We start from the raw sequence: 26,472 nt of genomic DNA on the forward strand, positions 1-26,472 counted from the left end.
ATTATAACAACATGGTTAGTGACCACAACAGCCTCCTCCTTGGCATCACAAAATCCTTATCATTTTTATTATTTTTCAACACTGGGTTATATTTTATATGCCCTCCTTTGTTCCATCTGTGTCTTTTTTCCACAAAACTCATGTTCATAAGGAATCATGACAAATCTCTTTCTGTTTTTAAATTCTTCCAACACCTAACATGGTGTTAAACACAGAGTAAATGATCCCAAAATATTTGCTGAATTGAAGAATTACATAAAATTAAAGGGGGAAGAAGATGAATATTTCTTTGAAAGTATATCTCTTTATTAATATGTATTTATGACTAAAGAAAAAGAAAACAGTCTATAATATGAGTGTGTTTATAATTCATTTATTCGCCCATTCACTTTTCTCTCTTTGTGTATTTCTAATAATGAGGTCAGGCACTTTGACTGTGTATAGTTCTTTAAGGGAAAAACATGTGTGAAATAAAGGCTGAAAAAATGCTTTGAGCTACTTGGAGGAAAATGTCTTGTTAATCTAATTGAACTCAATTGAAGGGAAAATGCTTTTATAAAATCTATCCAGTGCTTCTATACTTAAAAATCAGCTTTACAAAGAGCAAAAATTATACTTACGTGGCCAACTTCATAATAGAGTCAAGTGGGCCATGAAGAACACTCATGTCTAATTATTAAAAGGAAACTTCAGGATTGCAAAATGAAGAGTTGGGGGAAAAAACATTATCATGGCAAGCTTTATGAAAAATACAATTCTCTGTTGTTAATTAAAAGATGATACAATCAATGAGTCACAGCCCTGCTGACTTGTATTGTTGAAGTTCTGTAAAAGGAGGACCAGGATTCATGTGAAGAGAAAAAGGAGTTCTGCAAAACCAAGGAGCAGAAGTGGGGTCCAAGATGGCGATCTTGTCCCTTCTCTGCTTTTTCTCTCTAGCATCCTCTTCTGCTTTTCCTGCAGATATAAACATGGAGCAAGAAGAAAGCAGACAGCTTGCTCAGGTACTTTCTCAATCAATGTTGTTAACTGACAGACTAACAACAACCAAAAGCAGAGGTCACTTTTGTGACTGTCATCTAAGGGCCTGCAGCATTAACAAAATGAGTTCCTAACCCAGTTCTAAGAGAAGGAAGCCCCAAGGAAGAGGCACTGGATGGGTACAGAATGGAAAGGATGAAGAGGCAAACAGTTAAGTCCTGAGCAAAACAGGAAAGGTGACTCTGATGTTAGATTGTGGGAATCTCAGGAAATGAGAACGAGACAGAAAGAGACAGAGAGAGATAGAAAAACAAAAAAAAGTGGGGGGAGAGAGAGAGAGAGAGAGAGAGAGAGAGAGAGAGAGAGAGAGAGAGAGAGAGAGAGAGAGAGAGAGAGAGAGAGAGAGAGAGAACAGATGTAGTAGCAGCAATTACCTTAAAAGATACACCAGGAAAGATTTTGACATTGACTGGTGTGGCCCAGGCTACTGGTTTATAATATTTGTTCCAAAGTATGAACCACTAAGTAGCTTAGGAGGGGGCCTGCAGAAGTCACCATAATTTGATGGTCCCATATGACTGAAACTGAATGTATTTACAAAGCAAATAATTTGTACATAGACATATTTGTTTCTAGAAAACACCAGAATGAATAGAGCAGCCAAGATAGTTAAAAGTATAAACATCACCTAACAAGCAAAGAAACTTAGTATCCTCTGGGGAGTGGTTGTGGTTTGAGAAGTTTTATGTTTTGTTTTCTTTGGTCAGTTACAGTTCATGCTGTTTAAATTAGAGATCACTATGTCCTAAAGTGTGTAGTTGTATTTTTTGTTTGTATCTTTGTATGTAAGTGAATGTGTTTTGTTTTGCTTTTATCTTTTGAGTCAGGCATATTTAAGTCAATTCTATACACTTGAAACAGAAGGGCGCCATCTTGTTCAAAACAAGAGCAAAGTCCCCTTAGATGGAAAACTCCGGGAAATGCAAGCATTTTTTGGATTGACAGTGACTGGGAGACTTGATTCTAACATCCTTGCGATCATGAAGCAACCCAGATGCGGGATGCCTGATGTGGGTCAATATGGGTATATTCTTCCTGGGTGGAGAAAACACAGCCTCACATATAGGTAATATTCCTTTCTTCTCTATCAAATCACAACTGTTCTACTCTCAGATTATCCATGTGGGCTTGACTGTGGGAGATGTGTCCAAAAAATAAATGGAAACTTGAACATGGTCAATTTAAGTAGGAGGCAATGAAGAATTTCACGTGTGAGGCCTGTTAAATATTAACAGTGAGTTTTGAGGACAGTTAAGGAATTTTTTCCTTTAAAGTTGTTATAAAATAAGGATCATTATACCTGGCTAGCAATAAATTATGTATGTTCTCAACTTAGAATAATGGAAATGAGCAAAGTTTATCCATATTCTAAGATTCTGTCTTTTCCATAGCTCTCTTGTGTTACTCTATCCAGGGGCTACTCTGTGGCTCAGTAGATAGAATATTGGTCTTAGAGTCAGGAAGACCTGAGTTCAAATGCAGCTTTAGTCACAAAGCTATATGACCTGGGCAAGTTTCTAAATCTCTACCTGCCTCAGTATCCCCATTTCTAATATGGAGATAATAATAGCACTTATCTCCCAGGGTTGTTTCTAAATATAAATGCTAATTATTATTTTTATTACTGTGTCTTAGAGACATGAATGGCAAACAGCAGCCTCAGGAAGATAATTTAGTGGCTTTAAATCTGTACCTCAGTTCAGTGAAAAGATTGATAGATCAAAGGACATCAACAAAACTGTGAGAAGTGGCAAGGACCCAAAGCTGTTTATTAGCTACCAATTTCCCCCCAGCTATATTTATGCCCTACATGAATTATTCTCATTCTTAGTGTTCGGAGTTTCCTGACTGAAGTCAGCCGCTATGTGGTAAGAAAACAAATGTCAGCTGATGTTTTTATATATTGAGTCTGTAGTTTTTCACCTAGTGGTATGCCACTAGGACAGAGTAGATAAAATGTTGGAGTCAGAAATATCTGAGTTCTAATCCTTCCTCATATACGTACTAGCTGTGTAATTCTGATTCTGAGCAAATTACCACCTTAGTCCAGAGTTTCCTCATCTATAAAATGGGGATAATAATAGCATCTACCTCACAGGGTTGTTGTGAATATCAAATGAGATAACATATGGAATGCGCTTCATATAAATGCTAGCTATTTGTATCTTCATCATTACTATTCAGGAGAAATGAATTAATGTGTGACATGGAGAGAGACTGGCTATAGTGAGGATAAAGAAAAAGATAATATCAGGCTGTATAGAGGAGAAAGAATGATTACTAAACTTAGGCTGCCATGTCTAGCTCTGTGTTGGTCCCTAAATGAAGAAAGAATGTTCTTTTGTCTTTCATATTCAATAATACAAGGTGGGAGCTAATAAGAAAGTCTAATCAAATTTTGTATATAAAATTGCCAAGTCTTCCCCTCTTCCAAAGAGCCTTGAATTTAAAGTCAATAGACTTCATCTTTGCCATTTACTAGCTTACTTATCTTCCCTCTCCCAGACATACTCCAATTCCAATCTTTCCCCTTTCCAAGACACCATCATCCTTCCAGGCTCAGAGATTCACAGTCATTATATCATTGTATACACCTCACTCTTCCTCTGCTCACATATTCATCAGCTGAGCCTAATGCCAGGTTATGTTAATTCCATTTCAATAAGCATCTCTAATTTATCCCATTCTCCCCATTCCTATGGTTTCTTCCTCTTAGTTTAGGACTTCATCACCTCATTCCTGGATAATTGCAAGAAATTTCTAATTGATTCCTCTGTCTCTATTCTCTCCTTTCTCAAGTCCATCCTCATGCAACTGCCAAAGTGATCTACCTAAAATAAACATCTGACCATATTACTTCCCTGTTCAAGAAACATCAGTGGCTTCTTATACTTCTCAGATTGAATACAAACTTCTCTAGCATTTAAAGTCCTTCAGAACCTACTCCAACCTGCCTTTTTAGTTTTATTACACATAATTTTATTTCTTTAAAAAATTATTTTTAAACTTTCTTTCATTTCTAACTTTTGAGTTCCAGATTCTCTTCCTCCCTCCATCCCTCCCCCATCCACTGAGAAAGCAAACTACAAATCAACTGTGCATGTGCAATCATGCAAAACATATTTCCATGGTAGCTTTATCACCAAAAAAAAAAAAGGGTGGAGGAAGTTATTCTTCAATTTGAATTTAGAGGTCACCAGTTGTCTCTCTGGACATGGCTAACATTTTTTCATCCTGAGTCTTTTGGAATTGTCTTGGATCACTGGATTGATCCAAGTAGCCAAGTCTTTCATAGTTGATCATTATTACATTATTACTCTGCACACAGATCTCTTAATTCTTCTCACCTTACTTTGCATCAGTTCTTTATAGGCTTTGCCATGAAACCATCTCCCTCATCATTTCTTATAGTATAATAAGTACTCTCTCACAATCCTATGCCACAACTTGCTATGCCATTTCCAAATGATGAATATCCCCTCAATTTCCAATTATTTGTTACCACCAAAAGATGTCATAAATATTTTTGTACACAGAGGTCCTTTGATTTTTCCTTTTATCTCTTTAGGGTACAGATATAGTTACAGTAAATTGTTGGATTAAAGGGAATGTTCAGTGTTATATCCTTTTGGGTATTAGGACTAGATTCTTTTCCAGGATGGTTGGATCAGTTACTACTCCACCAACAGCTCATTAATGTACCTATTTTCCCTCTAGCATTTGCCATTTTTGATAGTTGTGAGGTGGTACTTTAGAGTTGTTTTAATTTGCCACATTAGTGATTTCGAGTATTTTTTCATATAACTATAGGTAGTTTTGACTTCTTCTGAAAACTGCCTGTTGATGTGCTTTGACCATTTATCAATTGAGGAATTTGACTCATTTCCCTATATATTTTTAAAATGAGCCCTTTTCAGAGAAATGTGCTGTAAATTTTCTTTTAATCCTTCAATATCTATGGTACCTTTTAGTAAAATGTAGTTTTCCAGATGATTTCTTTCAATTAGATTTATTCTTATTTTTGCTTTGTTAGTTCATGATTGCCCTCTTCACTTTAACTAAAGCATAATAAACTGCTCCAGTCCTTCATTTCAATTTGTGTGTATATTTCTGTCCTACATGTTCCTCTTATACACAACTGTGTATTCAATACTATTCTGTTACACTGAATCATTTTAATGTACTGGGTTTTAACTACTGTTATATTCTGTTGCTTTTGCCCTATAACTATACTGAACAAACATTATTGAATAAGCCCATATATAAAAACAGCCTTTTTTCTATTTTGACTTTGCAAATTGTCACATAGAGGATGGATGGACTTCATCAAAACTGGTTACAAATGTGTAACAACTTTTGGAAAATTTAATGAACTAAATGTCTCAAATTGATTTAATGGGTTTTTAGACATGATTTTTAGATTTTTTTTCAACAACTCTGATCATTTTGCCTGCCTCTAACAGGAGGCAAGGTCCATTTTAGTAGCTGAATTGAAATAAAATTATAATCCCCACCTCCCACATTTATAAAAATGTGAATGAATGGGACATCACAGTCTCATACCCAAGGAGCTGGAAAGTTCATCCCAGGACATGATAACCTTGGATGGCTCCCAAAAAGGGAGCATCTCTCATTTATCAGCTCACTTTTCTTTCACCAGAATGATATCTAGATTTCTTGATGATGTTCTAGATCCAAATAAGTTTTACTTTGTTTAAAAATGTATTTGCCAAGGTTGAAAGATTTACTACACCTGAAAAACTTGTGACAAGTATCCATTTTATTTAAATGTCATACAGCAACTTATGTGATATAATATGATAATAGGTTTGTTTGCCATTGTAATTAACTGGGCTATTGCAAATTTGGGGGATACTGATACCTTTTGAATGTGCATTACCTATTGTACTACTGTTCTTTATTAAAAAAAACTGTTACTTTGTGAAAATCATTTGCTTGAACTCACAGTGGGTCATGGCTAGGTATGAAGAGGAAATGGAACTCATGTTTGGTGAGAAACCTTTGTATTCTATACTTCCTTAGCTGACACAGTGTGTCAATGATTATAAGCTATATTTTTTATTAAAAAAACACTTTTATTATTATATTTTTCTTGCATGTGCAATATACTATTTCAGTTTTTTTTATTTTTTCTCTCCTTTTTATATTTGAAGCACATGTCAACAATATTAAGATTTTCTTAAACTTTTTTTGATTTTGCAGTAATGCAAGTTTAAAATATATTTTCTATAATGTCAATGCACACCCAAAAAGCTTGAGACTATAAAAATGATGCCATTAATTGTTTAAAAAAACTTTTGGGAACTTTGCTTAATGATTCTGTCTGATTCCAGGACAAGAGAATAAAAAAAAAAAAAGAGCCATTGCACAGTGCCAAAGAAGCACAAAGCTAAACTGCATAGTGCCAATCGAGCCCAAGGCCAAAGAGACCAACCAGTCCCAATGGGGTTGATGAAAATTTTGTGCCATAACAAGAGGACTTGAACTTGTTTGGGGTTCGAGGTTGCGGCTATTTAACATATGTTAAAGACAGGTCTTCCTCGTTTCACATTCTACCAAGCATCTCAAATTTGGCTCCTACCTGTTTCCTAAAATCTAGTCCCTTTTCTGTCTTTCATAATGTGGCAACTTTCTGTAGTCCTGGCTACTGATTGGGTAAATGTTTAATTGCTTATATCATTTTAATTGGGCCCTGATTCAAGGACCTATTATACATTTTTTCATCCTTTACTTAGAATTTTTACACATAAGACTTTTATAGTCTATATTTCATCCAGAAATTATCTTTTTTTATTTGGATTTTTTGGATGTTTTTGATTTCTCTTGTCAATTGACTCATATACTTCATAACTCAACCATGCATCCCTAAGTGATCCCTGTGTTTTTCAAACACCCTCTTCAGGGGAGTATGTATGATTATTATTATTTAAAATTGTAAAGTTTAAATTCATTTTGAGAGTAATTTTAGGTTAATAAATATGCTACCTCTCCAAATCCAGAAAGTGAACTGTTTGGAGAAGACACCATGAAGATGCCTCCACAGACCACAAGCTACAGCAGAAGATCCAAAGTAAACTTTGGGATGTGGTGATTTGAACTATTTGTGTTTAAATGCATTTGTTTTGTATGTATACTCTTATGCCAAAGGGGACTGCCCCCTAACTGGCTTTTTGTCAATGTGCCTAGCAATCATTGGTTTTGTTCTCTTTTCCTCTTATCCTCAAATTATTGTAATTTCAAAGTTGGTATGTTTACAAGACCCATCTGAGAGACTAGTTTTCCTCAGGTCTCAGGGGGAATGTAAAAATGGAGATTTTGAACCCTAGACTTCATTCCCCAGAAGTCCTTGGTATTTCCCAGAATTCCCTATAATCTTTACTGAGTCTCCACGTTGGCGAGATCACAATTGGTATTTAACTAGCAGCAATGCCTCCCATGCTCTCTTCTCTTCCTTCCTTTGCAATGATGTAACAATTATAGTGGTAAACTAAGTGCAGGGATTTTAACTGGGCTAATCAGTCATGGGCACGTGGTTTTTATTTTGTATCTTTATTCCTTGATTTTAAATAATCCTTAATAAACCTCATAAAATATAATATTTTTATTATTAGAGATATAATTTTAAGTTTAACACAACATAATGTTGGATTCTGACTTCCAGTCCACTCTGCTATACACTTCAGTCTATGAGTTAGCTCATTACTTTCATATTCACATTTATGTTCCATATTTTCCTCTATCTTTATTTTGTCCCTCCTCAAAAGTCTGTCTTGCTTCTGAGCACTGCCTCCCTCACACTGTCCTCACCTTTATCACTGCCCCCAGCCCATATCTTCTGTCATCTTCCCCTTCTATCTATCTATTGGGTAAAATAGATTTCTATTACCCTAACTCTAACCCTTTTTCCTTTGTGGCAGAATATAAGTGCTTCTTTCCTCCTAGGAACTGTGACCCAGAACTACATATGGGTAACAGGGTTGCCAGTCAGCACCGGCTACATCCAGTGCCAACAAAGGGTCCCCTAGAATCTCTTTCTTCTTATTAATTGCGTGACTCTCTCACTCTCCCTGGGTTACAAGCTCCCAAAGTTTCTGCTTCTGCTCTTCTGTTGCTGTCAGGGTCCCTTCAAGAGCTACACTGGTTCTCCTGTCTAGCTCTACGCCAGCCCTCATCTTGGCACCACACACCTCTCCTGCTGACCACCTAAATTATCTTAGTCTGGAAAAATGTTTAACCCCAACCTTTTATTGTCTCTGCCACTCCAAAATTTGATTTGAGCTGTTATTCTAAAGTTGTTTGGAAGGGAATGTTGAGGGAGTTCAGCTGGGTCTTGGCTGTACTTTGCCAACTTGACATAATTTCCTTTTGATATACTCTGTAGCCTAACTCAACTGACTTTCTGGATCTACTTGACATGTAACATTTCTTTTCTCATCTCCATACCTTTGCCAGGCAGGTACCCATCCCTTACCCTTACCTCTTAGAAAAACACTAACTATCTTAAAAGTTCCCACATGAGGTATTTCTAGATCCTCTCTGCTATTAGCACCTTTCCCCTCAAAAATAAAAATTACATTGAGTTTATTTTGCATATACTCTATGTATATATAGCTCCCATAATAAAATCTAAGTTCTTCTGGGAAGGAGAAAATATTTAATTTTTGTCTGTATCCACAACATTTAGTTTTTTGAGCAAGTCATCTCATTTACCTGGGCTTTCCTCAGCTGTAAAATAATATGTTAGCCTGAAACAACTTCTAAGGTCTCTCCCACTTCTAAATAATGTAGGATATGAAATTAGACTAATATCTTGAAAGCAAGGATTATCTTTTGCTTTTCTTTGTATTCCTAGAGTGTAGCACAGGTACTCTACTGTGATGGTACATAATAAGTACTTTATACATATTTATTGACTAACTAGTAAAGAATAATAAATTTCAAAAACAATTAATAAAATTTCTTTGGGTATCTCTTAGATTGTCAGAGGGAAGATTTTAATGAGTGGAAATATATAGCTCCAGGAGGAGGGAGGGAAGAAGGAAGGGAAATAATTTGGATCGTATAAGTTCAGAAAGCTTATTTGGAAATTTACTATTAAAATAAAATAATTAAAAATGCCTTTGTAAAACCTAAAAAAATATTAATTAGCAAATGATATGTGTATTTGCATAGGTATTATACACACAAGTATATACACAGTCTATATACACAGATATTATAAGGCTGATTTCTATAAGCCTTTCAAGATTGTGAATCTCATTACTTTATAGCTATAGCAAATATTTATATCTTTGAATACATATATTTATAGATGAAGGCATAACAAATAAGTGTATTTGGGGATATTTTATAATAGGGGACTAGTCAAAAAGTTCTATGAAATAGATGTGGAATTTGTGAAATAGTCCACCAGTGATCTAGTTATCTATATACCTATGTGCATGCAGAAGGTACATTTGCATGAATGTTTGTGTTAACTTTTAAGGTTATTGAATTATACTCCTGATATGGAAAAATCTGATGTGGAGGAAGCAATCCAAAAGGCTCTAGAGGTGTGGAGTAAGGTGACCCCACTGACATTCACCAGGATTTCCAAAGGCATTGCTGACATCATGGTTGCTTTTAGGACCAGAGGTACAGTTACAATATGATCAAGTAATAAATCAAGCTATTTTCATCTTGGATTATGTGAATTAGATGAGACTTGTTCTGCTCTGGCTCCAGAAAGCAGAATAATAAGCATGGGTGCCAACTGCAGAGACCTAGATGAGTTAAGAAGGGAAAAAACACTCTAATAATTAGATTCTCAAAGTTAAATGGAAAGGTAGTGAGTTCCCTATTACCAGAGGGTTTCAATAAAAGGCTATGTGACTGCTTGTTAGGGTTATTACAGAGAAGACAAATATGAGATAAAAGGTTCCAATTCCAAGATTCTGTAAGTGAATCATTCTTTCAAATACATTATTATTCATATGAGATAATATTTGTAAAATGTTCTGCAAACTCAAAACTAAATATATACATATATATAAAACACACATATATGTATACATATACACATGTGCTAATTTATTATTGTTGCTGTTAATTTTATAGCCCATGGTAAGTGCCCTCGGCAATTTGATGGTCCACTGGGAGTCCTAGGTCATGCTTTTCCTCCTGGCTGGGGAATTGGTGGAGATACTCATTTTGATGAGGATGAAAACTGGACCAAAGATTCAAGTGGTGAGTTCTAGGGATTCTTAATGGTCAACATTTCTTCTTAAGGAATTACTTTAAAACAAATTAGGAATGGATAGAGCAATATGCTACAGTCAGGACATGAGTTCAAATCTGACTTCAAACATTAGCTCTGACTCCAGATAAGTCATTTAACCTCTGTCTGAGTCAGTGTCCTTGACTGCTAATTGAAAATTATGATAGTACTTACCTCTATAATAATTAAAATTTGTGGCCAAAATGTAATAGTTAAACATTTAGTTCGACAAAAATAATATTGGTTTAAAAAGAATTGTTGTGGTTGCCATTTATAAAAGTTAAAGTTAAACTATGAATCAGTAGACTATTAGTAGCTTTATTTACAACAAGGTAGACATATTAAAGTGGGAAAAAAGAGGAAGGAGGTAGAAAATATCAGCTATCTAAAAAAAATACTCTAATTCCTAATCCTAGAGCCTCTAGACCATAAATGTGAATCCAAATTTGAATTTCACTAGAATCCAAAGTCCAGATCAGGAAGGTGAAATCCAAAGAGACAAAGGCTCTAAGATTAGGACTTGGGGTATTTTTTTTGCTAGGTGATATGTTCTACCTCCTTACTATATTTCCCACTTTAATATTTCTACCTTGCTGTAAATAAAACAACCTACAGCCTACTGAGTCTCATGACAGAGGAAAAATACAAAAAATGATACCTGCAAGATCATTGATGATAATCCCAAGGGGAGAAACTAGCATCAAGAGGTCCTGGAGAGGGCTTCTTTAAAAGGGTAGGATTTTTGCTGGGACTTGCAGAAAATCAAGGAGAGTAAGAGATGGAGATGAGGAAGGAGAATGTTTTAGGCCTGGAGGATGGCTGGTGAAAATGCACTGAGTTGAGAGATAGCTAGCTTACTTGAGAAAAAGTAAGAAAACCAGAGTACAAATTGGGGTATAAAGTATAAGAAGACTAGAAAGCTAGACAGGGTCAACTTATGAAGGATTTTGAATGCAAAAAAGATAACCATATCCTGGAGGTGAATAAGAGCCAGTGAAGGTTACTGAATGAGGGAAGAGAGGCAGAGTGTATGACATGGTCAGACCTGTACTTTAGAAAGACTAATTTGATGGCTTGAGTGGAGGATGAGCTGAATTGGGGAGATACCTAAGGCAGAGAGACCTCCCAGTAGGCTACTACAAAAGTCCAGGAGGGAGGTGATGAGTGCCTGCAGTGGAGTGGTGGAAATATGAGAGGAGAGAAGGGGCTACTATGCATAAGAGATGTTATAGAGGTTAAAATCCCCAGAATGTGGCAACAAATTGGATGAGTGAGAATAAGAGGGTGTGAAGAGCCAAAAATGACACAGTTTATAAGCCTAAGTAACTAGGGTGATGATGGGGTCCTCAGTAATACAGAAATTTGGAAGAGAGGAGGCTTTAGGGAAACACTGAAGTGTTCAGTTTTGGACATGTTGAGTTTAAAATGTATAAAGAACTTCCATTTTTGAAAGTTATAGAGATATCTAAAAGGTAGTTGGAGATGAGAGGTTGGAAGTCTTTTCATGTTCTAAACATATGCTATTTTAATCAAAACAAAAGGGGTACCATATTACTGAGAAGCTTTTAAATGGTGCTGAGGTGAGAATTTAAATGGCTAGAATATAGATTAACTAACAGGTGATATGTGTGTACACAAGACCATACACAGGTATTGTGAAGCTGATTTCCGTAAATTGTGGCTTGATTGGAAGTGTGGAAGGCAAGAAAGCATGATACATGTCTTCCTCTTATCCTGGGCTTTATTTTACTCTTTTGTTTTGTTGTGTTGTGATCCTCACAACAATCTTATGATGTAAGTAGCTTGAGATTTATTATAGAGAAAAAACCGTCTCAGAGAGAGCATGTAACTTGGCTAAGCAACGGAGTTCTGATGCAAACTCAGGTCCTCTGACTCCCAATCCAGGACTCTTTCCACTATATTGCATATGCCTCATGCTGTCAGGACATAATACGCCATCCAGGAGAGCCAGAATCTAAGGTTCCCTGATTCATTAGGCTCTTTTTTTTTTTTTATAAACACCTTCCATCTTAGAATCAATACTGTATATTGGTTCCAAGGCAGAGCAATAGTAAGGGTTAAGCAATGGGGGTTAAGGGACTTTCTCAGGGTCTCACAGCTAGGAAGCCTCAGTTTCCTCATCTGTAAAATGAAATAGAGAAGAAAATGGCAAGACACTCTAGTATCTTTGCTAAGAAAATCTCAAACAGAGTCATAGAGAGTCAAGCAAAAATGGAAAATGGCTGAATAGCAAGACCATTGGCCTCTGCTAAGATGGGATGAAGAAATAATGAGCAGGATGGAGTAGTCTAAGGCATATCTCTCCCAGGCTATAGACACCCAAAAGGAGGAAATATATAATTTTGTGGCTTCCTGCTTAATCCTTTCTAATTAGGTGCTATATAATTATTTCTACACAGCAAGTATAGTATAAGAGTACAAATGCTGTCAAGCACCCTTTCCATTTCAGAGTTTAGGGCAAAAGATCTGCAACCCCTCTCTGCAATTCTGCCAGGAAAAATAATTTTACTTCCATATGCTGAATTTCATCCTGTCTATTTGAATGATAAGGTATCTTGATGGTTTCAACTGGATGCTGAGCTTAGAACCACTGAAACTTTATTACATGTATGATCCTGGGCAAGACATTTAACCTTTATATTCTTTGTTCAGCTCCCTAAAACTTATCTTCTTGTTTTAGAGTTGTGTCTGACTCTCTGTGACCACATTTGATGTTTTCTTGGCAAAGATACTGGAATGGTTTGCCATTTTCTTCTCTACCTCATTTTATAATTGAGGAAACTGAGGCAAACAGGGTTAAGTGACTTGTCTAGGGTCACATAGCTATTGAGTGTCTAATGGCAGATTTGAACACAGGAAGATGAGTCTTTCTGACTCCTAGTCCAGTATTCTAGTCACTGCACCATCTAGCCAACTGCCCTAAAATTACCCGTTAATTCATAAGTGATGTGTAAAAGCCTCAGTAACCTTCTCATCCTGCTAAATGAAGAAATCCCCAGGGAAACTTGAATCCCCCAAGTCACCTGTCAAAATTAGACTAGCTGTAACAAATGAAAGCCCCTTTCCCAAAGAGTTCAAAGATCAGCATTCCACCCCTTCCCCAGGAGTTTCCCTCTCTCCATCCCACTGCTATCCCAAGTCCACACCAGTCTCTAGGCTCAGGCTCCTCGCTCCTTCCCTTCAATGCCTGGTCCTGTTTGACCCCGATAAGAACACTCCGAAAACCTAGCAGACTTCCCTGGTTTAGGCTCCCAATTCCACCCAGAGCTCCAGAGAACCTGACTTATATCTGTTGCTCCTGACTATTCTTTATTGTATGTCCCCTCAGTAAAGCTTTATCTTTTCAGTAATGCACTCATATTGTGGGCTCATGTTTTCTTGAACTGACTCAGTATTCCAACTCTTATTAAACTTGCACTGACAGTTATTTTCCAAGAGCAAGTTTGAATAATTCCCAAATGAATTACAGCCCATAAAAATACTTTCTTCCTTGTGACAATCCTATCCTCCTTTCCCTATAGCCAACCTCTCATCTGCCATGCAAGTTACACGCACGTTTATTATTCGTTCAAAATTAAGCTCAATTAAGCAGTGTTGTAGTTTTCCTCAGCTAGACTATACTACACAGCTCTTCATCTAATGCTGACAGCTTCTGACTCTGCATGCCCATCCTTTGACCCGTTGCCTGGAGGGCTCTCTCTCTCCCCACCTCCGCATCTTGGCTCACTGGCTTCCTTGAAGACTCAGCTCAAACGCCATGTTCTCCAAGAGGACCTTTTCCTGCTCTCTGAGATGAATTCGCATTTGTTCTGTATTTACGTAGTGATTTGCACACTTTATCTCCCTTTAAACTACGAGCCCTTTTAGAGAAGGGACTATTTTTTTGCTATCCCTTCTCTTCATAGTGCTTGGTACACTGCCTGGCATAGAGTAGGCAAAAGGTAAGCCCTTGTTGACCCGCTAATTGACTGTTTCGGGTTTGTTTCTGTTTTGAAGGTTTCAACTTGTTTCTTGTAGCTGCTCATGAATTTGGCCATTCCCTAGGCCTCTCTCATTCCAACGACCCAAGTGCCTTGATGTTCCCAAATTATGCCTTCGTCGATCCCAGCAAATCTCCCCTTTCTCAGGATGATATCAAGGGTATTCAGGCCATCTATGGTAAGTGAAGTTCTAGACTTTACACAAAGGTGTTGAACAAGAAGACTTTCGGAAAGGAAGTTAGGTAAACCATTTCTTAAAATTTTTCATCAAGAAAAGTTCCCCTTGTGCAAGCCTCCTCTGTACTCACATTGTTTCCTCATAATCTTGTCATTCGTTATGGCTGTTTCCAATGTATTGTTCTCCCACTGAAGGATCCTGGCCCAAGGTATCGGCTAAGCCAAAGAGACCCACTGTCCCCCAAGCCTGTGACCCTAATTTGACTTTTGATGCTGTCACCACCTTCCGCAGAGAAGTAATGTTCTTTAAAGACAGGTAAACCCTTCTTCTCTTGGCCAGATCTCTTCCTTTTCTGCAACTGACTCTTTTTTAACTGACTTTGGTTTGGTTGAATTCCCATCATACCAGAGCATGAAATATGTATTATTATAAACAATTACTCTGCACTAGGCTGCCTGAGACTTTAAATCCTATTTAGAACACCAAAAGCTGTGGTGGGAACTTGAATTACTTGAATTATTGACCAAAGTGGCTCAGTTTTAGTCCTTAAGTCATTTCTGCACTTTTTAACAGATTCCTGACTTTTAGTGTTCCAGCAGATGCTGGAGAGCTCTCTGGTTGATTAGTGGAGAACATTCTTGCTTTGAGTGGAAAATAAGCTAGACAACCTCTGAAATCCTCTCGAGTTAAGACAGACTCCAAGACCCTACAAATGCAGAGGAGACATTTTTTTTTCATTCCAACAAGCGCCATCTCCAAAGGCCAACCTTTGGCCACCCAGACCTTGGGCTCCTCTTGAGTGGTGGTCTTGTATGAGAAGAGTCTTCACTAGCAGGGGCTCTTCAGAGTCACGGAGGAGTACAATCTCTTCAACCCAGCCCATAGTGGCAAAAACAAGTTCTTGACCCTTTAGAGTGGTGAAGGGAGGGTAGTTTTCATGCCATAGCATCGACTAGAGAGAGCACCATTCAAGAGTCATAGGAGATCTTTATAAATTCTGATGGTGATGATTATTGACGTTTACATGCATCTCATTGCTGTCAACATCTATACTGTATATAAGATTGTCTTGTATCTGAAACAGGCATGTGTGGAGAATTTATCATGAAGTCTCAGATATTGAATTTGAACTAATCTCTTCATTTTGGCCATCTCTGCCAGACGGTATTCAAGCTGCATATGAAAATGACAGAGATGAAATTCTGATTTTTAAAGGTAACTCCTTCCACTTTATCTCTGGTATTTGTGGTTAATTTAAATATTAGGGAAAGGGTCAGTTAGGTGGCTCCGTGGATTGAGAGCCAAGCCTAGAGACAGGAAGTCCTGGGTTCAAATTTTATCTCAGACATGTCCTAGCTGTGTGACCCTGGGCAAGTCACTTAATCCCTATTGCCTAGCCCTTACCACTCTTCTGCTTTGGAACCAATACTCAGTATTGATTTTAAGATGAAAGGTAAGGGTTTTGAAAACAATAAACAAATAAATATTGGGAAGGCAGACATCAACTTTGATATAGGATGAAAGTACTTGTTATTGTAAAGTAAAGAAGTGCCATGCACTATTGCTTTAAAAATACCTTGTTTAGGGGGAAGCTGGGTGGCTCAGTGGATTGAGAGTCAGGCCTAGAGACAGAAGGTCCTAGGTTCAAATCTGACCTCAGACACTTCCCAACTGTGTGACCTTAGACAAGTCACTTGATCCCCATTGCCTAGCCCTTACATTCTTCTGCCTTGGAGCCAATACATAGTACTGATTCCAAGATGGAAGTTTAAGGGTTTAAAAAATATATCTTGTTAAATTTTGACAATAACCTGAGGAAATAGGGGGTATCATTATCCCAATTTTTAAGCTGAAGAAACTGATGCACATAGAGGTAATGGGACTTGTCCAGTGCGCACATACATACTTCTGAGGCAACAGCTGAAATATAGTGCTAAGAGCATTTTATTTGGAATCAGAAAACCTGAGTTTAATTTTGACACTGTCACTAAATTGCTTGAGGTGACTTTGGACAAGTCCCTTTACTTTTCTGTCTCTAGATTTTTATACCTATAAACTGGGGATAATAATATTTGCACTAACAGCCTCAAAGGGATATTGTGAAGAGCATAAAAGACAAGGGGCATACCTTAAAGCTGTATCTACAAATGTCAAGTCTTTTCTATACTGCTCTGAAAATAATCACCCAGATGCCCAGGGCCTAAGTGAGTGTCAAAAGTTTAAAAAAAAAACAAAAGTATGTTTTTCCTCTCCATTTTGTTCCCCTTTTATTTTGCTTCCAAGAAGAATATGTGTCTTTGGTGGTACTTTGGGTCAACTCAAACTACTGTGGCTATTTGACCTCTATAGCTAATCAAAGTCAGCCATAGAAATCAAACTATTTTGATCACATCTTGGTAATGGTGTGAGTTTTTGTCAGTGTCTAGTTTCTCCCAGACTGCTTTCCAGTGTTCTCAACAATTTTTTACAAAATAGTAAATTCTTATCCCTAAAACTTGGTTCTTTAATTTAATAAGTATCAAATACAACATTACTATAATCTTTTATAACTGTTCATTGTTGGTCTATTCTATTCCACTGATCTATTCTTCTGTTTCTTAGCCAGTTCCAGATAATGACACCTTCCCTAATGGAGAAGGAGAGAAAGGAAGGAAGGAATCAAGGAGGTTAACTGGGTATTTTAATGTAACAAACAAATAAAATTTTAAAAAGAAAAAAGTATTATTTTCCCCTTATATAGACTTAGTTTCAAAGTGTTTTCTACAAGTAGGTGATTATTTTCTAAGTCTAGAAGGAAGAGGTAGGAATATGAAAGGAACTAAAATGAATAATGACGTCAGTAAGCAGAATTGACTTTGTGATCTAAAGATTTTCCATTCACCTTAGGATAATTATTTTTCACCCTGAGAACAATATGTTTGAAGATTATTTCTTTTCTTTACCCTAGATGGAAATTTCTGGATGATTAGTGCTCATGCTATTCTGCCAGGTTATCCCAAACCTATCTACAACCTTGGCTTTTCAAGGCACACAAAAAAGATAGATGCTGCTCTCTTCAACAGAAATACAAGAAAAACCTATTTCTTTGTCAAAGATAAGTACTGGAGGTAAACCCAGAATACACTGTGTTCTTTTTTATCCCAAAGTAGAAAGTATCAATAGAGCTTCTAGGCCCTCAATGTGGAAGCAAGGTGCTTCAATATTGGCTTTATGTTCTTTGCAGTGTTTGTTATGATCAAGAAAGCTTTTGCTTTCAGCATCTATTGGGGGGCATGCTGAATGCCAATCACAAATCTCCAGATTAGAAAGCATCTCAGGGGCTATCCAATTGAATCCACTTTTAGAGGTCCTCTCTAAAAGAAACACAAAAAAGAACTGACCTAACTTTGTTCAAAGAAAAAGAAATCCAATCCCTTCTGAAGCAGTCCATTCTACCTAGCTTAAATTAACACAAATTGTTAGGAACTTCTTCCCTTAAATAAAGTTTCAATTGACCTCATTGAAATTTCCACTCCTTACACCTAATTAAGCATTTTGGGGTCAAGAAGGAGTATAGTCCTTCTTACATGTGGCAAACCATCAAATAGCTGAGGTTTTCATGTCTCCTAAAAGCATTATCTTGGCTAATACCCTCAGTTTCTTCAGTAAATCTTAGCGTGACCTGGAGGTCCTTCATGTTTTCATTTGCTGTCCTTTATACACTGCAACTCATCGATATTCTTCCTAAAATGTTCTAAGAACTGAACCTAGCACACCAGACACAATTTGATCACAGAGAACACAGTATGGCATTTTCTCCCAATCCTTATTTCTTGAGAATTTCTCCAGGAGGGCAAATTTCAAGTCATAGGATCTTGTTTATCCTTTTTCTCAACTGTTTGAAATTTACTTTCCCAAAATCTAGATCACATGTCAGATTAACCAAGTTGTTTTTTTTTTCTATTACAAATTCCAAAATGAAACTATTTTTATCTTATCTTGGGTGTAAAATATTTGTCTATATCTAGTTTCTGCCAGGCTGCTTTTCATTTTTTTCCAACAATTTTTACCAACTAGTGAATTCTTATCCCCAAAACTCAAATAACCTTTTCCCAGTGTTCCTGTTATTTTATGCCCAGCAACCAATTCTCACCTTCTGCTAAGAACCAGATCCAGGATAGAATTCCCCCTTACATATTTTCTTGGCTCTGCTTACTTCTCTCTCTATTGGTTCAGATTAATTTTTTCCATGCTTCTCTGTACTCATCACATTCATTATATCCTAAAGTATAGTGATATTCCAGTATTACTCCTTTCCTCCATTTTAAAGAATGAAATGTTCACTAAGGCAAATCAAGAAGTTATTCTGTGCTCTATTTTTGGCACAAAAAGTGGTCCATCAAATGATCAGGTAATTGAAGTCTCTCATTACTACTCTGCCATGACTCTGTGTCACATTTGTGACCTGTTTTCTAAATTGCATATCTATATTTCCTCTTTCTTTGACAGGTATATGAATAATTGAAGTGTCCCAGCACTATTGATATCATGCTTCTGTCTCAGCTTTAGTGTCTGCTTCCTCTTTCTATTTGGGTAGTCGGGAGTATTCTGTAATAATAATGTGTCTGTGTCTGCCTCCTTGGATTTTCAGCCAAATGATCTCCATCATGCTTCCACCTTTATGGTGATTTCCAAGTGAGAAGAAAAATGTTTAATAGCTAGTGATAAGCTAAACTCCCTCATTCCCTGAATACACACACACACACACACACACACACACACACACACACACACACACACACACACACTCCACTTACACCTATCCTAGGCTTCTTGAATAAGGTATACCCTTCCAGAACCAAAGTTCAGTGAGGTTCACCCTATCAAGTCTCTGTGATACATATAAGGTCACATTTGCCTCCTTGTATAAGGTTCCACAATTCATCTTCATCCTTATCCATATTTTGTGCTTTGGAATATAAAATTTTCCTGTTTGATTCTTTTACCTTTTTTTCCCCTAGGAATTCAGGTTATCTCTTCCCCTATTCTTTCTTCAAGGAGCTGCTCTCTGTAGTATCTAATTTAATGAATTTGCATGGATAATCATTTCATTCTTCATCCTTTTTAGTTTAAATCTCTTTAGATTGTGCTTGCTTAGCTCTTGGCCAACAGAATCCCAGCCCTTATTAGTTCAAACTTTCAATGGTATTTCCTCCCCTTCCTCTTGGGCAACATTTGCCATTCTTCAACAGGTCAGGAGTCCCTTCTTCTCCTTCATACCCTTTTTCTTGTTCATTTTCACAGTGAAATTCTTTTTCCTTTTTGAAGTACCCCATTCTTCCTTATAACCTGGAGTGTTAAGAAGCATTTCTAGAATCTTTTAGCCTTTTCTTCTGAGATGGAGACAAGCCTGCACTTTGAGCAAATATAACAGTCACTTGGCCTTGGCAGCAGTACAAGCATCACACACTCCATGCAGGTCACTACAGAATTCTCCCTGCTCTCCAGAGGTACCAGGAGCATCTCAATGGTGTTTTGTTATGGTTGCTAATTTTTCCCCTTGAGAAGGGCAAAAGCAAATTGTTTGGCTTTAGTCTCACATTTTGATTCCAACATCCTTTCTAAGTAGTGCCAACCAAAGCAATTTATTTCTTAATTGCTGGGTTAATATTAAACTACTTACATACATTTACTAATATTTAATCTTTATGTAGTAGTTAGTAGTGAGAGTCAATAATGGATAGACTTGAAGATAAGATCTGAAGACAAGAAGAATCTTCCCCCTGAATCTTGCTGACTCTATGACCCTGGAAAGTCTTTTAACCTCTCATTGATATAGGCCAGTAGAGTCAAACTCAAATAGAACTGGTGACACTAAACCCTTAACTAAGGCAGCTAGATGGTGAAGTGGAGGGAGTGCCAGGTCTGGATTCAGGAAGACTCATCTTCCTGAGTTCAAATCTGGACTCAGAGACCTCTAAGCTATGTGTCGATGGGCAAGTCATTTAACTTCATTTGCCCCAGCTTCCTTTATAAAATGAGCTGGAGAATGAAATGAGGAATTGCTTTAGTATCTATGCCATGAAAACCCCAAATTGGGTCATGAAGAATAGGAGACAGCTGAAAAAGATAAAAAAAAAACCCTACATCTGGATCCCTGAGGGCTGCATTATTGCTTTGGTTCTAAAATGTGATATTACCTATATTTTGTTCTGTTTTATTTCAAAGTATTTTTATTTTGTTAGATATTTCCCAAATATATTTTAAGCTGGTTCCCATTGACTCAGGAAGTAGAAAAGTTATTGACCTCCATTGTTAAAGGAAACACACTCACCTTGGAGTACCTCATACCAGTGAAACCACAGGCTCAGTCCCAATCTGTATCTCTGTGGTTAGCAATCTGACTGACTATACCATTATTGACCAGAAATATGGATAACTTTCTTTTCAGTCACTATATTTCATCGTTCCTTGTAGAATTATATGATGCCCCCATCATCCAGAATAATAATTCACAAATAATAGGCACTTGGGAATACATGCTGATTGACTGAATAATGAAAGGCTCAGAAGGAACCAGTTGGCCAATATCAAAACTAAAATGAAATCCACTATCATTTTTACTACAGATATGATGAAATCAATCAAAAAATGGAAAAAGGTTACCCTAGAAGGATAGCAGGATTCTTTCCTGGAATTAGTCTCCCAGTTGATGCTGCATTCCAGCATAATAGTAAGTAGAAATGTCAACCAATTAGAATATGTGGGAAATTGGACTATTGTGAATTACTAAAAGTTTTAATCCTCGTTTAAGATAAGTACTTTCATTACTGTCGAGAATATATAATATCCAGGAGTACTAAGTGAATTTTGGAGTGCACAGTGGATAGAATGATGATAACATATGATGAAGAGAATGCAGAATTATGTGACCCTGAGAAAGTCACTTAATTGCATAGGCTTTACCAATTCTTCTGCCTTGAAACCAATGCTTAGTATTGATTCTAAGACAGAAGGTAAGTTGTTGTTTTTTTTTAAGAGAGAACTGAACCCCCAAGAGAAGTGAGAAGATATTTGTCCCCAATGAGTTAATTTCACTAAATAAGCAACAGCTTGGTTTACTAAAAGTGGGAAGGGCACTTTGTAGGAAGGGCAAAGGGGCTGAAATATGTGAGGTCATACTTTATCTTCAAAATATAGGTTGTTGAACTTAACTTTGCTTATAAACATTATGAAAATATTATAAAAGGAATGATTTGTGAGCATTTATTGAAGAAAAGCAATGGATCACTTTTTACTGACTACTAGATTATAAATATGGGCCAAACTTAGAAAACATAACTTAAAGAAATAAATTTAGATTCTTATATTTTTAATAATTAACCACACAAATATGAGACAAAAAGTTATGGCTAGACAACAGCTTATCTGAAAAAAGATTTCAGGGTTTTGATGTGCTTCAAGCACAAGATGAGACAAGGGTGATTTTGAAGTCAAAAATGCTATCATGAAATTTGGCTGCATTTAGAGAAGGAGAGTGACCCAGCCTAGGGAAGTGACTGTTTCACTGTGCTCTGTGCTACTAAGATCACTGCTAGAATATTGCCTTCAGTGCTGGCTGCCTCATTATTGGGAAGGATTTGGGTAAATTATAGCATGTCCAGTGGCAAACTAAAAGGATAGTGAGAAGGACAAGTCCTTTGCTACAAGGGGACTGTGGAAGGAACTAAGGATATTTAGCATGGAGAAGAATCAATAGGGAAGGAAGTCATGGGTGGATATAACAGAAAGGCTTTGATGTAAAGGAAAACTTTTTTTTTTAAACCCTTACCTTCCCTCTTGGAGTCAATACTATGTATTGGTTCCAAGGCAGAAGAGTAGTAAGGGCTAGGCAATGGGGGTTAAGTGACTTGCTCAGGGTCACACAGCTGGGAAGTGTCTGAGGCCAGATTTGAACCTAGGACCTCCCATCTCTAGGCCTGGTTCTCAATCCACTGAGCTACCCCGCTGTCCCTTAAAGGAAAACTTTTTTAACAATTTAAGTTATCCAAAACTGAATCAAGCTCTCTAGGGATGAAAGGGGCTCTGCTTCTCTGGAAATCTTAAACTGTATTCTACATAACTACCTGTCAATAGCAATGTATAGAAGGTTTCTTCTCTAGCATAGGAGGTCTAAATCAGTAGTTCTCAAGAATGTTTAGTCTAAGCACCCTTTAATACTTAAAAAAAAAAAATCCTTACCTTGTGCTTAGTATTAATTCCAAGAGAGAAGAGCATCAAGAGCTAGGTAATTGGGGTTAAGTGACTGGCTGAGGGTCATATAGTTAAGGAATGTCTGAAGCTAGATTTGAACACAGGTCCTCTCAACTAGCATGCTATGCCCTGTCCTATATAGTTGACCCATCCCCTTACACTCTTAAAACTAAGGACCTCCCTTCCCCAAAGCAAGAGACAAAGGTATAACTATTTAGCCATATGAGGTAATAATTGGACTATTTTCTTTCTAGGATTCTTCTATTTCTTCAGTGGAACACAGCAATTTGAGTTTAACCCTGAAACCAAGAATATTACTCGAGTTTTGAAGGCCAACAGCTGGTTCAAGTGTCAAAAAGCATTAAACTCTTTGCCTTATTATGGTGTCAGCCAAGAAAAAAATTCAGATTCAAAATCAGTGCATATGATTTGTCAACTGAGTTTTATATTGCTTATTTACTGTATTGCTCATCTGCTGACAGAAATCTACAGCAGCTAAAAGAATTGTCAAATAATAGACATGGGAGAGATTTCAAGAAGTCATCAGTCCCAAACTCGTGTCCAAAATAGGCCAGAATTGTTTCCGATGAAAGACTATAAACCCTTTCCTTAAAGAATAAAGATGGTGATTCTATGTCCTTTGGGAGTTTCCATGTTCAGTGCATTATTATGCTTATTATAAGGACCCTCTTAAATCTCCCATATAAGAATCTCAGTTCTTTGTTGGTATAAAGAAGATATGAGCAAGTGACCTACAAGAAACAAATACTAAAGGTATTTATTAAATCAGTTTCAGCATTCTCTTTCAACTTCATTAAGAATCCTAATCTGATTATAACTGACATATGTTAAAATTGGTTGAATTGCAAATGGCATTCATGTGTACCTAACAAGTGGTATTTGATTTGAGACCAGTGAATGCAAAAAAAAAGTATTCTTTTCCATTTTATCATTCCTTTTGTAAACCATATTCTTGGATGCCCTTCAGATTCTAGTAATAACCAGTGTTCATATAGTGCTCTAAAGTTTGTAAAAAATATATAAATATTTTATCACTTGAACCTCATGACAACTTTCTTAGGAAGGCACTACAGGTGTTATTACCCACATTTTATGGATGATAAAATGGAGGTTCAGAGAATTTAGTTGTCTTGACCAAGACCACACAGAGACAAGATTTAAACTGTGGTCTTCCTGATGCTGTTTATCATTCTTCCACTATATCATACACCTTTCTATAACACACCCCTCGAGTTTTCTATCTCTGAAATTTGTTTTTCACACTATTATTCACTAACCCAAATTCTAGCCTTTGCTTAGTAGCAAACTCCTCAGTGGATTATCCTAGAAAATTAAAAATTCCATACTGATTGATATTGATTGGGCTATATAGGGTATATAGCTCCTATATACTGGGTATATAGGAGCTATATACCACTAGGGTGAAAGTCTAGAGACAGAAAAATGTCACAAGCACTAGATTCATGAATGCAGAGCAGAAAGGATCAAATATGTTCATTTTACAGCTAAGGAAACTGAGGCTCAAAGAGAGCAAACATCTTGACTCGCCTAAGGTCACACAAGTAGGAGAGGCAGAATTTTATTTTAGTTCTCCTGGCTTTAACTCAGTATTTCTTACCCCCAGCATACCATACTGTTTCCCATGTACAGGTGATACTAGCCCAAAAGCAGTTTAATTTGCTCAGTATCTGAAATTGAAGACAACTGTTTTCCTTAACGTGAAGGAAGAGAATCTTCATAGGAAAGACCACGAATAATACTACTGTTAAAGTTAAAATTCTCTGGAGACTGTATCTTAATTAATAATTATTTATTAAATAAATTAAAAGAGCAGGCCATAGAAGGAAAAGTCAAGAGCCACATTGGCATAGTTTCCCTTTCCAAGCCTTCTTACTGAGTCAGCCCCTCACCCCCCCACCCCCAGCTTGATTTTCCTTCTCTTCACAGACATACTTCCAAGAGCTTCATCATTCCAAAACTTAACTCTGCCCTCCATTATGTCACTTTTCTGGATCTCCCTGATTGGCAGGACCTGACCTCTGTCCAGGTCAGAGGCCAGCCTTTAAGATACCAGGAGCCACATAGGACAAGAGACAAGCTTCTTCTGAGAATGAGGGAGCCAAGTGACTTCTGGCATCCTCCCAGAGTCATCAAGTGTCTCCTTTAAACAGATTAGCCTTAGACCTTGTTCTTAATCCAATCAAAGGGTGGTGACTAAACCCAAACCCAATTCACTAGAGAATGGGCTTTCAAATTCGATATGAAATTTGCCTTTTACAATCCCAAGACTGATCTTAAGGTGTGGAGAAAAGGGGTGCAACCTGGTATTCAATTCTCACACTACAAAAGGGCCAATCTCTTAGAATATTGTAGTATCATAGATTGAGAGCTTGAAGGAATTTTAGAGTCTACCTTGTCCCAAATCTTTCATTGTATTGATTAGGAAACAGAACTAGAGAGTTTCGGAGACTTTCCCTGTGTCACAATTTGTAGAGCCCAATAGGAACACAAGTTCTCAGACTTTAAATCCCTCCTTCCTTCCCTTTTACCAACCTGACTCCTACTATTTATTTCTTTTTTTTAAAAATATTTTATCTTTCCAATTACATGTAAAAATAATTTTCAACAGACATTTTCTAGAATCATAAGATCTAAATTGTCTCCCTCCCTCTTTCTTCCTTCCTGCCACAGAGATGGCAAGCAATTTGATCTGGGTTATCATAAAAAACCTACTTCCATATTGGTCATTGTTGTAAGAGAATACTCTCATAAAACTAAAGCACCAAAATAGAAACACAAATAAACTAAAGTGAAAAAATAGCATGCCTCAATCTGCATTCCAACTCCAACAGTTCTCTCTCTAGAGGTGGATAGCATTTTCTACTACTTATTTCTGCTAAAAATCCAGACATCACTTCATATTTCTAATGAAAACATTCATATTATTAGAATGACAGTTAGCTGCCACACTAGGCAGAACACTTGGCTTATAGTCAAAAAGACAGAAGTTCAAATATGCTGTTAGACACTTCATTGCTGTGTGACCCTGGACAGATCACTTAACCCTGTTTGCCTCAATTTCCTCATCTATAAAATGAGCTGAAGAAAGAAATGACAAATCACTGCAGTATTAGGATAGGAGGCAACTAAAAAGATCAGTGGAGAAAGTGCTGAGTTTGGATTCAGGAAAATCCAAGTTTAATTTGGTTTCAGACATTTCCTAGCTATGTGATCCTGGGCAAGTGACTTAACCTTTGATTGTCTGATGAAAAGAATTTATTGGAACAGGAAATGGCAAAGTATTCTAGCATCCATGCCAAGGAAACTCCATGGATGACTATGGTATATGGGGTCATGTAGAGTCTGACATGACTGAATGGCTGAACAACCATAATATATTTGTATACAAATATTAGCTATATTGATAATTACTATAATTGTTATTATTTTTTAAAATCTTTATTTTCCATCTTAGTATCAATACTCTGTATTGGTTCTAAGGCAGAAGAGTGGTAAGGGCTAGGCAATGGGGGTTAAGGGACTTGCCCAGGTCACAAAGCCAGGAAGTGTCTGAGGTCAAATTTGAACCCAGGACCTCCCATCTCTAGACTTGACTTTCAATCCCCTGGGCCATATAGCTGTCTTATTATTATTATTATTGGAAATATAATAGGAAAGGCATTTGGGTGTACCCTTCTCTAAGCCCATTTGAAGGGATAGAA

At 37.0% G+C, this 26,472-nt stretch overlaps 1 protein-coding gene across 1 annotated transcript; it reads left to right on the top strand.

The window, feature by feature from the left end:
* The first annotated feature begins 845 nt into the window (after positions 1-845).
* Positions 846-23,366, top strand: MMP27 (matrix metallopeptidase 27). The gene is made up of 10 exons (XM_001366636.4): positions 846-1,004; positions 1,869-2,107; positions 9,548-9,696; positions 10,159-10,287; positions 14,336-14,497; positions 14,692-14,812; positions 15,582-15,712; positions 17,445-17,604; positions 21,106-21,209; positions 22,984-23,366. The coding sequence occupies exons 1-10, from the start codon at positions 903-905 to the stop codon at positions 23,226-23,228; spliced, it is 1,542 nt and encodes a 513-aa protein (XP_001366673.1). The 5' UTR covers positions 846-902; the 3' UTR covers positions 23,229-23,366.
* Positions 23,367-26,472: the final 3,106 nt, after the last annotated feature.

The sequence above is a fragment of the Monodelphis domestica genome, chromosome 4, assembly GCF_027887165.1.
Source record: "Monodelphis domestica isolate mMonDom1 chromosome 4, mMonDom1.pri, whole genome shotgun sequence".
NCBI lineage: Eukaryota > Metazoa > Chordata > Mammalia > Didelphimorphia > Didelphidae > Monodelphis > Monodelphis domestica.

Bases quoted from the DNA above. Each gene is read 5' to 3' on its own strand.
- MMP27 (XM_001366636.4), top strand. From the start codon at position 903: ATGGCGATCTTGTCCCTTCTCTGCTTTTTCTCTCTAGCATCCTCTTCT. The intron at 14,813-15,581 runs GTAAACCCTTCT...TATCTGAAACAG, and splicing joins GTAATGTTCTTTAAAGACAG to GCATGTGTGGAGAATTTATC. The intron at 17,605-21,105 runs GTAAACCCAGAA...TTTTTACTACAG, and splicing joins GTCAAAGATAAGTACTGGAG to ATATGATGAAATCAATCAAA.